At 36.3% G+C, this 16,171-nt stretch overlaps 2 protein-coding genes across 2 annotated transcripts; one reads left to right on the forward strand and one right to left on the reverse strand.

Moving 5' to 3' along the window:
• The first annotated feature begins 1,264 nt into the window (after positions 1-1,264).
• On the forward strand, positions 1,265-2,368 carry LOC122018611 (cell number regulator 2-like). Its single transcript, XM_042576010.1, has 4 exons — positions 1,265-1,511; positions 1,613-1,684; positions 1,777-1,989; positions 2,093-2,368. Exons 1-4 carry the CDS (start codon positions 1,322-1,324, stop codon positions 2,164-2,166), a joined length of 549 nt encoding a protein of 182 aa, XP_042431944.1. The 5' UTR covers positions 1,265-1,321; the 3' UTR covers positions 2,167-2,368.
• A 2,240-nt stretch (positions 2,369-4,608) lies between these two features.
• LOC121989261 (aluminum-activated malate transporter 4-like) lies at positions 4,609-11,319 on the reverse strand. The gene is made up of 6 exons (XM_042543185.1): positions 10,891-11,319; positions 10,176-10,313; positions 9,805-10,074; positions 9,313-9,449; positions 9,083-9,229; positions 4,609-5,601 (listed from the first exon to the last, which is right to left on the reverse strand). Exons 1-6 carry the CDS (start codon positions 11,264-11,266, stop codon positions 4,927-4,929), a joined length of 1,743 nt encoding a protein of 580 aa, XP_042399119.1. The 5' UTR covers positions 11,267-11,319; the 3' UTR covers positions 4,609-4,926.
• Positions 11,320-16,171: the final 4,852 nt, after the last annotated feature.

Raw genomic sequence — 16,171 nt, forward strand, 5'->3', positions numbered from 1 at the left:
GAGCTAAAATGTATGATGCATGTCTTATCTCCACACTTTATTGAAGGTGATTTTACCACGCCCTCATCCTCCTCTACAATGGATGACTCCCAGATGTACAAAAGTATTGTTAGGGCATTGCAATATATCACCATCACACTACTCGATATTACTTTTGTTGTCAATCATGCTTTTCAATTTATACATTCTCCTATTGAACATCATTGGGAATGTGTTAAGAGAATTCTTTACTATTTTAAAAAAATAGATCCGCTACCTTAGCGGCCCCCCTAGTGTCGGCCCTACGAATATGGAGGGAATTCTTTACTATCTTAAAAAATACTATTTTACATGGTCTTCTTTTGTATTATCAGTCCTTAATAGATTTGATTGCCTACAGTGATACAGATTGGACCAAATCTTTTGAAGATAGACGCTCTACTAGTGGGTATGTCATATTTATTGAACAAAATCTTTTTTGTTGACTTTCAAAGAAGCAATCAACAGTCTCTCGCTTAAGTATTGAAGCTGAATATAAAATTATAGCTAACGCAATATCTGAAATTATTTAGTTATAATTTCTTCTTTCAGAAATATATCTTTCCCTAACCACTACGCTCAAAATTAGTGTAATAATATAGGAGCGACTTCTCTTATGAAAATCCAGTCTTTTATGCTCATACTAAGCATGTGAAGATAGATTTTCATTTTATTTGTGAACGTGTGATGACTCAACAACTTTCAAATTCTTACGTCTCTACAGAAGATTAAATTATCGATATATTCTCTAAATCATTATCTAGACAACGTTTTACCAAGTTAACAATTAAACTCAACGTTAGGATATTACCATTAAATTTATCGAAAGTAATGACAATAAAAAAAATAATTATAAAAATAATTTAAATTGATTTCAATCCATCGAGATATATTCTATTTAATATCATAATCAACATCGACATTATTGTAAAGTCAAAAATAATATTTTTAAATTTAATATACTCATTATTATTATTATTATTATTATTATTATTATATTTAATCTTTTCGTTATTATTTAAATAACTTATATAAATAATCCCTTTAACTACATTAATAACATCATTCAAAAATTACTATTCTCTCCCCTTCGTCTTTCCTCTGTTCAGTGTTTTCGTTGGCCCATTGACCCGTGCAAAATTTATCCATTAAAGTCAAGCCCAGGAGAAGACTTTGAAATTTCCTTCACAAGTTGAGGAAGGCCACCAGTAGTTTACAGGCGATTTATTGGTCGAGGTAGACACTTTAAGTAGAGTCGCAAACCAAACACTCATCTCGTTCTTCCCCTTCCTCCTCATCCATCATGTACCCCTCCAAGCAGGAGCCCACCTACGGTGCCCCGCCGGCCGCCAACGCCTACTACGGCGCGCCACCACCGTCCACCGGCCTCCCGGTGACTGTGCCGCCGGGCGGTTTCCAACTCCAAGCTCATCTTCCGACGATCGGCCCCTGGTCCACCGGCCTCTGCGACTGCGGCGACGATACCAGAAACTGTACGCGCACATCTCCACTACTTTCAGATCTAGCTAGCTGCCACTTCAATTTCACTCTTAAATGTCTAATTAACTCGGACGTACGTGCGTGTTCTTCGCAGGCTGCATCACCTGCCTCTGCCCCTGCATCACGTTCGGCCAGGTCGCCGAGATCATCGACAAAGGATCCACTTGTAATCGATCGATCGAGTTCAATTAATTAGTCAACGTAACTACGATGATATCTATGCGATGATCGATTATATATGCATGTATGAATTCGCAGCGTGCGGGGCGAGCGGGGCGCTGTACGTGCTGATACTCTGCGTGACCGGCTGCTCCTGCTTGTACTCCTGCTTCTACCGCACCAAGCTGCGGGCTCAGTACGGGCTGCGCGAGGAGCCCTGCAACGACTGCCTCGTCCACTGCTGCTGCGAGTACTGCTCCCTCTGCCAGATGTACCGCGAGCTCACCCGCCGCGGCTTCAACATGGACATAGGTATAACTATAATATATGATGATTGATACATGATGCTGTTCTGTAATTGGGATCGAGGTTGCTGAGATTAAGTTAATTCGATGGATTTAACTTGTTCGTGCAGGATGGCACGCGAACATGGAAAGGCAGGGCCATAAGGCGACGATGCCGCCGCCACCCCAGTCCATGAGCCGCTGAGGCCGCCGCGCCGCTTCTTCTTTCTTCCTTTGCATGCATATGCCGATATGGCGATCACTGTCTTGCTTTGCCGCGTCGTCTCTGCAATTTGTGTGGTGTGAATAATGCATCAACGTGGAATTATATAATTAAGGAAGATGTTTGTCGATTATGGGAATGATGTATATCCGGTATTATAAATCTTGGTTAGTATTATTGACAATTCGACGCGTCTGAGTATAATTTCTTTATATTTTAATCACCTCTATTAATGTGAGTGAATAATCTTTTTTACCACTTGTTGACGTAATAAATTAAATACTCAGGTCGATGGGTCAAGTCAACTGGAAATCTTTACTTGGTTTATTTTTTGTTGGGGAAATATAGAAATTGGAAATTTCTAAGAAGGTGTGGCTCAACGCCGAAGCCACCGACCAAATAATGATAATTGTAGACGACGACGATTTGTGTAGGGGCACGCCACAGGTTGTCTCCAATTATCAGCAGACAGCGATTTTGTTTTCTTGCTCTGCTTTATTTTCTTTTTCCCTTAAAAGAAGTAGTAAAGTTAAAAAAAAATATCAAAACCATGCTTATCCTATCTTTAATAAAAAATATATTATAATAACTTTAAGTAAAATTATTATACTTAAAGTAAAATTTATTTGCTTAATTAAAATCATTATATTTAACTTAGTTATGATTTTAACTGGATTAAATTCGCTTATAACAGTTTTTTTTCATTAAATGGTTTAATTTGACGGGAAAAAAATTTCTATCCTTGTTGCAGCAAAAAAAAAGAGGTAAATTCGTTCATTTAGCGGGCTTTCCATGATGACTCCATATATTCTCGAAGGAGATATATCACAATGGGTATTTGTGTAACGTATCAACCCTTTATATTAGAAAAATAAAGCATCTAACAAAATATTTTTATATCTGTTAAAAATTGATACAACACCTGTTAGAACAAATACAATATAAGTACTAACTCTGTCGTCGGGGGAAAAAAAAATCTGGCCTTGTTTGTTCATCAAATGGTTTAATTTGACATAAAAAATTTAATTTGATGATTTCTCTCCGTTTTTTTATTTTGTTTTTATTAATTCAGATATTCAGACCCAGATAGGCGTCCCATTATAAAGTAAAATATGCTTATTAATTATGTAATCAAATTGTGTGCCGTCTTACGCACAGCTGCTTCACTAATCGAATCGTGGTGTTATGTGAAGCCAGTTTAATTCTGACCAAAAAGGAGGGCACACATCACTGTTACTGAAATCGACATAATTAATATATATTAGTTAAATGGTCATATCAACAAAATATCAAATTGTCACAACCACCAATGCTCGTTAATAAACATTTAAAAATAAGCATATTGTTATCTTAGAAAGTCGTCGTAGCTTAATCCATTGAAAACTAGTACAAGTTAAATCGATTAGCTTACCCAATAAATAAATAAATAAATAAATAAAACTCTGAGCTAATTGTTGAATTTCTAAATTACGTTTCTTCCTACCACAAATTAATACTAAAGATCAATGTCCTTCTCACAGACTTTGTCAAGTCAATGAAAATAGCCAAACTTGATTTCCAAGGCAATGGGCAATGGGCAATGGATGTGTTCTGGCGTAGCTGCAACACAATCGTTGGTAGAATTGGACTCGCGATCTCTTGCTGTTTGTTGGTCCACTGTATTCCACATCATTAACACATATACTAAAATATTAAGAGGATGTTTGACTGAGTTTATAAGTTTTCTAAAATATCTTATAAGTTATTTTGGAGCTTATAAATTCTTCAAATTTATTTGATAAATTTTTTTTCAAACAACTTATAAACTGTCAAAATAAACTATTTTGGAGCTTATAAGCAGTTTTTAAAAAAAATATGGAAGACCCTACTTTTTTAAAAAAGACCTTATTTTAATAATTTATTTCTCTAAAATATCCTTATATAATTTCATAAATCCTCATCTTATCCTCCATAAATTTTTATAAGCCTAATATCTTTTTATCTCCACTTCTCTTCCAACGCTGTGTCATCTTCTCCGCCAACGGCTCTTTCCAATTTTCCCTCTCCCGGTGTAAAAATTCGTCCAAAATCCTCTATTAATAAAAATCTCAAAACCCTGTATTAATAGTATTATACCCTTTTTGATAATTTTATTAATAAAAAAATCTTATAATACCAAACAAATCAATACCTTTAAGTTGATTGTAATAAGTTCGCCCAAACACTTTAACAACTTATTTTTAAAATAAGATCTAGCAATTTATAAGTTCGTAAAATAACTTATAAGTTGTACGAACTTATAAACTGTTTTTAATAAGTTTAACCAAACACCCTCTAAATAACCTTTCTGGCAATGCGTACTTTACAAGGCATGTGACTTTGCCAATTAACAAACATCTCTAATAATTAAAATCAACACGCTATATAGTAGACAGCAACCAAACAAAGACAAAGCAGATCACTCTTTTTTTATTGCATTCACATTCATTCTTTATAATGTTCCTTATATTTCATTTTAAACACGCGCATAAATCATGAGCTTCTCCATTTTTTGTGATTTCTTACGTTGACGTCTAGACCGGGCGATTAATTAACGGTTTTGAAAACACTGGACAGTACCGTAGTTCTTTGGTGCGCATCCATTGGTGTGTTTGTCCGCGTCGTAATTTTTGAGCCCAAACGCATTGGATCAGTTAATTGAATTGATCCAACTGCAAACGACCACCCTTTTAACTTTCTGCAGCCAACAAAATCCTTGAGTATCTAAACTAATGCCTTTGTCATGTAAAATTGCTCCTTAACTCTTGTCCATAGCCTATGGCCAGCCGTCTCTGATGCTGGTTCATCTACAGGTTCTTTGAAATTAGCTTTTTCACATAGCTCCTCGTAGGCATCCACCAAATTCTGAAGCCTCGCAACAAATTCAATAAGTAGAGAAGCAAAGGTTGCCAATGACAGTGCACTAGCACTTTCATAGGTTCTTGATTCTTGCGGACCTGGCACGGCTTCTGTGAGAAATGATTGCCTCGAGGGCCATTGCATCTGCCTCTTCAGCAAAGAGTCCATCTTGTGCACAGAACCCATGTCACTAGTGATAGAGTTGTGGGCACCATAACTGGCTGACAGTGGTGGCGGTCGATAATCATGCGCTAGTTCTGATTTGTTCTCACCTTCTGTGTTGGGTCTGTTTAACATCCATTTCATTCCATCGGGGAGCTCCACGGCGTCCCAGCTTTCTGAATTCACTAGAAGATAAGATTTCTGGTCTATCTTCTTCTGCAACACCTCAGCTGCCTCATGGACTTCAAAAAGAAAATTTGGTTTTCTTAGTCTTCTCATTTTCTTGAATAAATCTCCAAGCTCACGCAATACTTTAGAACCCTCTATGCCAACTCGCTTCAGCTCGTTCCTAAAGATTTGTCTGCTTTCAGGTGGAGCCTGTGATATTAATCAAATATAAATAGCAAGAGTGGTGAAAAATAAACTATTAAATGCAGGACATGGTGGCAGCACTGAAGGATAGTGAAAGAAAGTGGAAGATTATTAAATAGGGTAAGCATAGAAAGAATCTGGTATGAATCATGCTGTCATGATTTTTGAAAATTAACCAAAATAGCATAATTAATTTGCATTTCACAAAAAATCAGACACCATTATTGTGGTAGAGAGACTATCGCAAAATGCCGCAATACCTATGGTTGAATCCCATGATAACTCACCGGTTCTACAAATGATTCCTACTTCATGGATCAGAAACCTCGCTTATTGCAGTCTGATGGAAAAAAGTACTAAAATGCAGTGTTGATTTCCTTTGTGATTGATAATTCAGCAGACGCGGAAGAAGCCACAGTGTACAAGAGCTACTTGCATGACAAATGGAACATCAAGCAAAGTTTACCAGGAGTATCTAGGCCGTGTTTGAAAGCACGTGTGAACAGGATTGACAACAGAGATAACTAGCCGTTCAATGTGTATACAAATAAGAAATAGGTATAAGGTGGTACAACTACTGATATTTGGTGAGTGGTGACACAAATAGAGCAAGGCTTATACTGATAGCTATGGATGATAGACTCACTGTACGAAGCTTGTAGTGGCTACTAACTCAGGTACAAACCACTATCACTGGATAAAGGAGAGGTCCACTTAATCAGGTCATTGTTAGATAAGTGCGACTTTCTAGACAGTGTATATTGGTCGAGTTTTACATCGTGTTGTGCAGTATGCAATCACTGAAAAGTTTATAAAAATGCAAGAAGAGTTGTGCTTAAAATTCATTGATGGCGTGCTCAATTTACTTCCAGCTATTCCATGAATAAGGAATTAGTAGTTTTGCTAGATAATTATTCCTAGGGACAATGTAACTATCATATTGAGATTAACGGACCTAGGAAAGTTTCTAGTACAACATTTGCTGCTTACAGGTACTTCAGAGCTAAGCAGTAGTATTAGCCTTCATTATGTACAATAATCAGAGTTTTTTATTTGCAACTAAACTAGAAAAGTAAAATGATTGTAGGTGAATAGGCAGGACTATAAGCAAATTTAGAGAGTTGATAGAAAATTATAAAAAGAAAAAGATAAGTTGGTAGAGGAAAAAGAAACTGCTAAAGTTATTATTATTATGTATGAAATGAATGCTAAGGAGATTTACCTTCTACTTCCTTGTAACAAATAACATTAGTAGTTGAGGAATTTGGCGCTGCTAATAATATAATTGGTCCCTGCAAGTCGTTCCATAGGGATGGGCACTGGTCAAAGACATTGGTTTCTCCCTTGTGATTAGTGAAAATTAGTGTTCTTTTGATCTTTGATGAATGTGTTTAAGTTAGAAATTGTGATTTACCAAACTAAATTTTATTAAGTGCCCAAATAAGATGATTTGTAGGTTTCATTATGCATATATCATGATTTTAGATAACTCGATATGGACTTGGAGTTGTGGAGCTGAGCATAGCTTCCATTGCAAGTGCCAAGATGTTGAGTACGAAAAACTTAAAAAATCACATGACCTATGTATATTGTCATGTTATAATGGGTAGAATGTGAATGAATGTATGATAGCATAGGATGGGAGCTTATTTACCTAGAGCTAGGTATTCTTTCCATGCGTTGTAATTTACTTATATTATTGATTGAGTCCTCGCATGGATTTATGTATCGAAGTATTGCAGACTACCTATGGTCATAGGGAATTAGAACAACTTTTAGTAGTAGATCAATGACATGGTTAACTGATCAATTTAACCAAAGAGATTTTTCAAGTCATTTCTTTTGTCATTACCTTAGATCATGCACCTTAAAGTGGTTTACGAGGTGGTGAATTAGCTAAGGGGATTTCCCAATTCGATCCAATCAAGTGGGCTAAGGATATTGGGAATAAAATGTTTTTGTTCGTGCTAGTCTAGTGGAAGCCCATTTGAATCAACTGCATATGGTGCCTTGTTCAAATGTTTAAATTCTAAACGATCAACTAACTTGAATACTTTATTTAGTCAACTAGAGTATTTTTTAAGGTAGACGTTAGAGCTAGATATGTTAGCTTCATTAGAGTTGTTTGAATTTTTTACACACAATTTATTACTTGTTCAGCTCTAAGTACTCCTAACAACTCAAAGGGTGTGTTTGGTTCAAGTTATCATACATAACTTTGAGAATAAAACATAATCTAATGTTGTTTGGTTCAACCTTTGGAATACTCATTTTGGGAAAAATAAAATTGGAAAAAAAAAATTTGGGAAATTTTTTTTGTTAACCTCGGAATCACGTAAAAATTCACACTTAAGGGTAATCACATTTCGGGTTCTATCCCCCATTTGCTTACATGGCGGGCATGCTCCATTACCCAGGAATCACTCATTACTTGAACCAAACAGGATTAAATAATATAACCTTAGGTAGATAACCAAGGTTAAAAACAATAACCTTCAACCAAATACGCCCTAAGAGCTTATCCCCATCAAGGCTTCAAATCTTTTTAGTTCTTAAAGTCTAGAAGTGACCTCGTTTTCTCCCTTGTGCTCACCTAATAGAAGTCTGGGAGAGAAGTGAGGTTTGTTGGCTCTCGTCTTATATTTGTTCATCTTTTACAAGAGAGTTTAGTTCTTGTTGTTATTGCAATTGTAAAAAAAAAGAGGTTCTCTACTCATCTTTTGGACAAAATTGTTATGGTTCGCTTCATTTCTTTATTTCCAAAGAGCATAATAGTGATTTTTGGGAAGTCACGCCGACAAAAGGTTCGTGGAGTAGGAGACAAGGGTCGTGGAGTAGGAGAGATCTCAAAACCACATCCAGCTCTTGGTGTTAGCATTGTTTCATTTTAGCTTCTGCACATACTTAATTTGTTTTAGCTATTCCACACTTTATTCTTGCCACACACACACTTGTTACTAGCATTGAATTTGAATTGTTGTAAGCAAGAATTTTAATTATCTATCAACCCTCTAGTCAACCATTCAAAACCTTCAAAAGAGACTTAGCATGAGACCTTTTTAAATCAAGTCCAATCAATTTGGAGTGCAGTCAAGTTTTAAATTGTGGTTTAGAACTTTTCCCATCAGAATGCAGTTTGTTTCTATTCAATTACTAAAAGTTCATCTGTGCTATTAGTTCCAAAATCTTCAACTAAAGAATGTAGCTCTGATAGTCGCTAATCAGTTCCTTGTAGAATGTTGCCAATCAGAATCTTCATCTAATGCCACCAGAAAACGATAAGAGAGGAAAAACATTCATTGAAATATTTGAAACTTTTTTAAATAGATGATAGACCTGGACAATCATTCTAAAATTGGAAATAGGTTTGTAATATGTCCAAATATTTTATTTAACAGGTGAATGCTGACTATAAGATGAAACAAAGCCTTATAGAATGAAAAGAAATATTTTGATCTCAAGGTTACAAGATAAAAGGAAAATCTACCTGAATCTCTGAAAGTACACAACCATGCAGGGCCATAACCATAAAGGCACAATGCCTGAGTGCACCACTAACTCTAACATAGGAGCTCCAAGGATACCGCCACTTCTTATAAAGACCATGTGGGGGCTCCCAGCCAGCAAAAGCTAACTGCAAAGTTACATGGAAAATATTCAGTAGCTTTCAATTCAATCTACATCAGATTGCAAATACATAAGCAAAGATAGACATACAAGAGAATCCTCTTGACTCGTTGATTGAACAGCAGACCTGTACCCACTGTACATAGGATCATCATAAGCTTGGTAAGTAAGGATTTTGGAAGGAATTCTGTCATATTCAACACACTGAAGATACCCATTGACACAGCCTACATGGATAAGGATATACAATTCAGCTGATAAGCAGTTGTGGTTCTACCAAGCATTAAAGAAACTGAAAATAGTATTGCACTGTCTACCGAACTATTAATAGTGCATATTTTCATACTAGAAAACTGCAGTAAGTCATGCGTTCAGAATTTTGATTATTGCTAGTGAGATGAAATTTCATTTAGCAAAGTGAACTGAATTACCAATTACTTGAACTTTATAAATGTACAATTCTGTGAACACTAGCAGTTACATTTTCTGGTCTGATCAAGGAAGGGTAGATCAACATTCCAGGACAATTCAGAAATTCAGATACATAACTAAGCTGTAAGCATACTACTACAATAATAATACCTTCCAAAGACAAAGCCACGCCTATGAAGTTCTTTGCTACTAGGTTATGTAGGTCCTCTCCTGCCCAGATTGGATAAATGCAAATATTTACCCCCAAACCAACACCAGCACCAAGTGCAATCAGAAAAAACCGACTCACAGCGGTCTCAACAAATTCCCGTGTTTTGTATCCAGACACTAGAATGAAACAAAACGTGAGTAAAAAAACTCGAAATCCATATTCATATGGTGCCATTTTGGGGAATAGCTTTATGTAGGATGCAAGAAAACCTGCATCACAGTAGAACACAAATATAAGGCAAAGGTTAGCATTCTACAATTACTATCCAGCTCATAGAAGTAAAGCAAGACGTAAATATTATGCATCTCACCGGCAACAAAGATAAAAATGATGATAATCACTTCTTCCCAATTTCCAGTGACTGTTGATATTTCTGCAGCCCCTAGAGAAAGGCCTCCAGCAAGCAACGTTCCTAAACCCCGATTAAAACCCTTGCTTAGTGTTGCACCTGCAAGACGCACTATTTATTTACTCTAGTCCGTAGGCGATGCACCAAGGAAGAATTTTTTTTTAAAAAAAATCTTTTTTGTTTTTAGAGAAATCGGAGACGGACCGACCCGTTAATAGGTGTATATAAATAGTCATTTAGAGACTCAATGGCAGTTTATTGAGAAGCCGAAAATACTTTTTATTGATCTAAGACTTGTTTATTCTGAAGTTATAGATCCAATTAGTAATTCACTATCCACTTTCTCCGAAGAATATGTTAAAATTGCAAATTTATATCTATGGGTTTGACAGAATGAGATGACGATTGTTCTCACGGAAAAATGACGATTGGGAATGAATTCAAAAGTTTGGAGAATCCAGTATAGATGGAATTAGAGAGACGATTCATCCAAGCAGACGGAAATGGAAACAAGACAGAAAAAAGCACGAAGGAGAGATAAATAGATATGAGGAAGCGTATCGATAACGAACCAGGGATGACCATTCAAAAAGCGATTCTGCATTTCCAGCCTAGATAAACTTGCGGAAACCAGGTCAAAAGGCAGAATCAAGATCCGATCGACGGCCCAACGCACCTATGCTGAACTCAAAGATGACGACGACGGTGAGGATCGCCCAGACGGAGTGCTTGGAGAGGTCGCGGAATGGCACCTGGAAGAAAATAAGCATCGCGACGATGGTGAGGGCGAGGCCCATCTTGGCGGCGAACACCACCTTGCGCGGATCGGATCGGCCGAACTCCCAGCCCTTGAGGGCGAGGCCTTGGAGGCCTTTCCAGGCGGCCGTGGCCCCGTCGGAGAGGCGCCGGAAGCAACCGCGCGGCGGGTTGAAGAGCTCATCGTCGAGGTTGGGGAAGAGGGTGGAAGAGAGGAGGCGCTCCTTGCTCCGCTGCTCGAAGGTGTAATGGAAGGATCCGAGCTTGGGAGGGGGAGGCAGACGATTCGGTTCCATGGTCGACAGTCGAAAGCCCAATCACCAAACAGTCTTCATCGATGTGGGATGATTGCTCCAATAAATCTTGCTCCAGGACCAGCATCCTTTGATAAAAAAATTTAAAAAAATTAGATTTTTTTTAAAAAAAAATGCTATTTTAATTTTTACCTAATATTTTTCAGACATAAAATCAATCCATTTGGGTAGAAATTTATAATTATAAAACTGAGATTTTAAATTACAAGTGACTTTCTTCACAAAGTTGTTAATCACAATTTAGTAAATTACACCCCTATATATTAATTAAAAATTTAGCAAATGTCAACCCTTTACTAAAAGATGCACTTAATTTTTAAGTAAAATAAATTAAGTTAGATAAAATAATAATATTCTAGTTGAACAATTAAAAATCATCTTTTACTTAGACTAGCACGTCTTAATTTCTAAAATATTACTAAAGCTTAATTTATTGAAAAGATTAATGTTTCATCAAAATAAATTAGCACAAACATTATACATATATTTTTTAAAATTTACCAAAAGCAGCATTCGACTTTTTGAATTGACCAAAAAATACATATATATATTTTTTAATTTACCAAAAGCCACCAAAAGGTCCATCATCCCTCCTAATAATTATATCTACATTCAACCCCAAACACCCCCAATCAAATTTATTTTTTCTTTCATCTCACTATTGAATTTTATTCAATACAAATTTATATTTTTTTAAATCTTTGATCCACTATTAGGAAAATCAAAAATAGTAATAGAGAACATATTTGAACTCCTTATAATTTTAAAAATCTAAAGGACCTAAAATGGTTACAATCTGAGGTCTCTAATTTGATCAATGAGTTTCGATCTCTAAGTCGATCAATGAGTTTATATCGAAATCCACTAATCGACTAAGAGACCTCATATTATAATCATTTCAAATCATGTAAATTTTTAAAATGACAAGAAATCAAAATATGTGATTAGGTCTACATTGAAACTGATATCTCTATATATCAAGCTAAAAGAGAAAAATAAAAAAAATTTCAACCAATATAACCGTATACTTGGTAGGATGAAACATGATAAACAATGGTAGGATAAAGCATGATAAACAATGTACCACTTCATTAGTGGTTACATTACTCTGGTATATAGTTCACATGGGCGGATCTAGGCAAGGGCTGGAGGGGGCTGAAGTCCTCGCCAAGATTTGTCGAAGAAAGAGCTAAAGAGGAGTCGGCATGAGAAGTTTGGTGTCTGGCGAGTTCGACGTCTGACAGCCATAGGGAAAAAACGGAAGCAGCAGAAGGTTTTCATCTTTTTTTTTAAAATAAAATTTAAAGGCCTCACTTTGCAGTTTGCAACCCAAGCCCAAATGCCCAATAGGTAATCTATATGGTTTTTTTTTGCCCTGTTCGTCAATTGCGCATTCTCCCTCCTCGCGATCGTGAATCGCGACTCCGCCTCAGCAGTCAACAGTCGGTACTTCGTTTCGACGTCCGCCGTTCGCGTTCTATCGTCCGCTGTCCGCCGGTTCACCGCCCACCAGTCCGACGCCCGCCAATCCCCACCCGCTGACTGCAGCAGCCGCCCACTAGGTCTGCGGTCCACCGCCTCCCTCTCTGGATTTTTCTCTACTTTTATTTTATTTTCTTGTGTTGATTTCGCTGTCTGCTGATACGTCGCCGACCAATCTGCTAATCCGCCGCCAACCAGTCTGCCACCCACCGGTCCGCCGCCTCCTTGTTTTTTCTATACTTTTTTTTGTGTTGATTCCACTGTTTGCCGATCCGCCACCCACCAGTCCACCGCCGACCAGACAGTCCTAGGCCCGTCGGTCTGCCGCCCGCCGACTTAGCAGCCGCCCATTAGGTCCGCCTCCTCCCTCTCTATTTTTTCTCTAGTTTTGTTTTTTTTTTCTTGTGTTGATTCCGCTGTTTGCCAGTTCACCACCGACCAGTCTGCCGCTCACCGGTCCGTTGCCCGCAGACTGCAGCAGTCGCCCACTAGGTCCGCTGCCTCCCTCTCTTGTATTTTTCTCTACTAATTTTTTCTTGTGTTGATTAATTGATTGGATTGTGTGTGACTTTGTTCTCTCGATCTCTTCTATTTTAAATTGTTTTATTGACTACCAACTACCATTACCAAATATGAAAATTAATATTATTGAGTGACACAATGCTATTCGAGGTAAATAGTAAACTAATTGTGTTGTTTTCTCACTTATTTTGCAGAGTCGTTGTCTTATTGGGAAGCCCCTAGCCACTAGGTCACCACTGCTAAAGTCATTCACATAATTCAAGGTTAATTTTTTTTTTACCATTTTTATTTTTTTTATTTTTTTACTTTTTATTTCAATTTAAATTAGGGGGTTTAGGATTTAAATTAATTGTGATTTGTGAATATTAATTTAATCACATCATATACATGACTTTATTTTTAATCAATTATTTATGTTGATTATGGAGAGATTTTTTAAACCTAAATATTTTTGTGAGGGTTCTTCCAATGATCCTAATACTAGTGAAGTTGTGGAAATTCAATCTCATGTGGAATTAGATTTAAATGATATTGTTAGTGATCTTGGATTATGAAAATCAATTGAAGAGTTTGATATTTCTATTCGAGATCAAGTCTAAAGAGAGTACTTGACTAGGGGGCCCTGTCAACCAATTGGGCATATGTATCAAAAAAGATCTTTTGGTAATCAAGAAATGAGTTTCCAAGATAGTTGGTATAAAATATATACATGGCTAGAATATAACATATCAAAAGATGCGGCGTTTTGCTTATGATGTTATCTTTTAAAACCATCAAATAAAGGAGGTCAATATAAAGAGGATGCCTTTGTAAAAACGGAATTCATTAATTGGAAAAAATGCTTTAGAAATATTTAATTTGCATAATGATGTCGTAGATAGTTGTCACAATCATGCTAGAGTATAGTTTGAATCTTTTCAAGATCAAAGACATAGTGTTTCAAATATATTACGAGCACATGGGTGAGATATAGAGGTTTCTTATCGCACTCGTTTAACAGCAATGTTGGATGTTACACGATTTCTTTTGAAGCAGGGACTGTCTTTCCGTGGACATGATGAGTCAAGTAATTCTTTAAATAGAAGAAACTTTCTTGAATTCTTCAATGGTACAGTTAACGGAATGAGGAAGTTTCAAAGGTTGTTAATCAAAATGCTCTCGAAAACAATCAAATGATTTCTCCAGCAATTCAAAAAGACCTTACGTGTACTTGTGCCTCTGAGATCACACTTTCCATAATCGAAGATATTGGAAACAATGTTTTCTCCTCAATGGTTGATGAATCTCGAGATATTTAAGTGAAAGAGCAAATGAGAGTTGTTTTGAGATATGTGAACAAAAGAGGACAAGTGATTGAACGATTCCTTGCAATTGTATATGTATCTGACACTAGCTCTCGTTCTTTGAAGGATGTTATCAATTCTTTATTTATGAAACATGGGTTATCATTATCTAGACTGAGAGATCAAGGATATGATGGAGCTTCAAATATGCGGGGTGAATTCAATGGGTTAAAATATCTCATTTTGCAAGAAAATCCATATGCAAGGTATATTCATTGTTTTTCTCACCAATTACAATTAGTTATTGTTGTTGTTGCCAAGAGTAATCTCAATGCGAGTGATTTTTTTAACTATGTCACTATGATTGTCAATACGACAGGAGCATCATGTAAAAGGAGAGATCAACTTAGGCAAATTGAACATGATAAGATTGTTGCAATGTTGGAGGGTGGAGACATTAGTACGAGCAGTGGCAAAAATTAAGAAACTAATTTAGTAAGGCCAGGAGACACTCGTTGGGATCACACTACTTGACATTGGGTCATCTATTATCTATGTGGCCTTCAGTGATACAAGTGTTGGAGAATATTTGTGATGATTCTAGTTCTTTTGATAGTAGAGGGGTTGACAAAAGTTTGATTCAGAAAATGGAGAATTATGAGTTTGTGTTCATGTTGCACTTGATAAAGATTATATTGGGAATGACACATGAGTTGTCACTTGTGTTACAACAAAAGGAACAAAATATTGTCCAAGCCATAAGTTTGGTTGAGAGTGTGAAAGATCAATTTCAAATATTTAGGGAAGAACGATGACATACAATTATAGATAAAGTCAACACATTTTGTGAGTTTAATGAGATCCCAGTGCCGGAGATGAAAGACAACTGTTTGATTGATGGTCGTAGTAGACGTAGAAGGCAAGTCATCATCAATTTGCATTATTATCGTGGAGATTTTCTATCAAGTATTATTTCTAAAAAAGAAATTATATATTATTATATTCATCAATAAGATTTTTTTTACTTATTAATTATTATTCTTGCAAATTACAATGTTAGGTTGTTGATTTAGTTATACAAGAGATGAATACTCATTTTTCAGAAGTTCAGAATTGCTTAGTTGTATAGCATGTCTTCATCCAAGGAATTCTTTTTATGAATTCAATGTTCAGAAACTTGTTCGACTTTGTGATTTATATCCTGAGGACTTCTCAACAAATGATTGTATAGTTATTGAACAACAACTTCAGAATTTCATTCATAATATATGACATGATCCAAATTTTTCTAGAATTGAAGATTTGGGAAGTTTTGCTCAGAAAATTATTGAAACTCTAAAAAATTAAGCTTATCCATTGGTTTATCGTCTGATTGAGATGACATTAGTTTTACCAGTTGCGACCGCTTCTATTGAAAGAGTATTTTATGTGATGAAGACGATAAAGACTGATTTACGTAACAGAATGGGAAACGAGTGGATGAATGATAGTCTAGTCGTATACATCGAGAAAGATATCTTTTCAACAATTGAAAATGAGCAAATATTGCAACATTTTCAAAACATGAAAAGCCGCAGGATGCAGTTGCCTCCTCTTTCTT

The sequence above is a fragment of the Zingiber officinale genome, chromosome 1B, assembly GCF_018446385.1.
Source record: "Zingiber officinale cultivar Zhangliang chromosome 1B, Zo_v1.1, whole genome shotgun sequence".
NCBI lineage: Eukaryota > Viridiplantae > Streptophyta > Magnoliopsida > Zingiberales > Zingiberaceae > Zingiber > Zingiber officinale.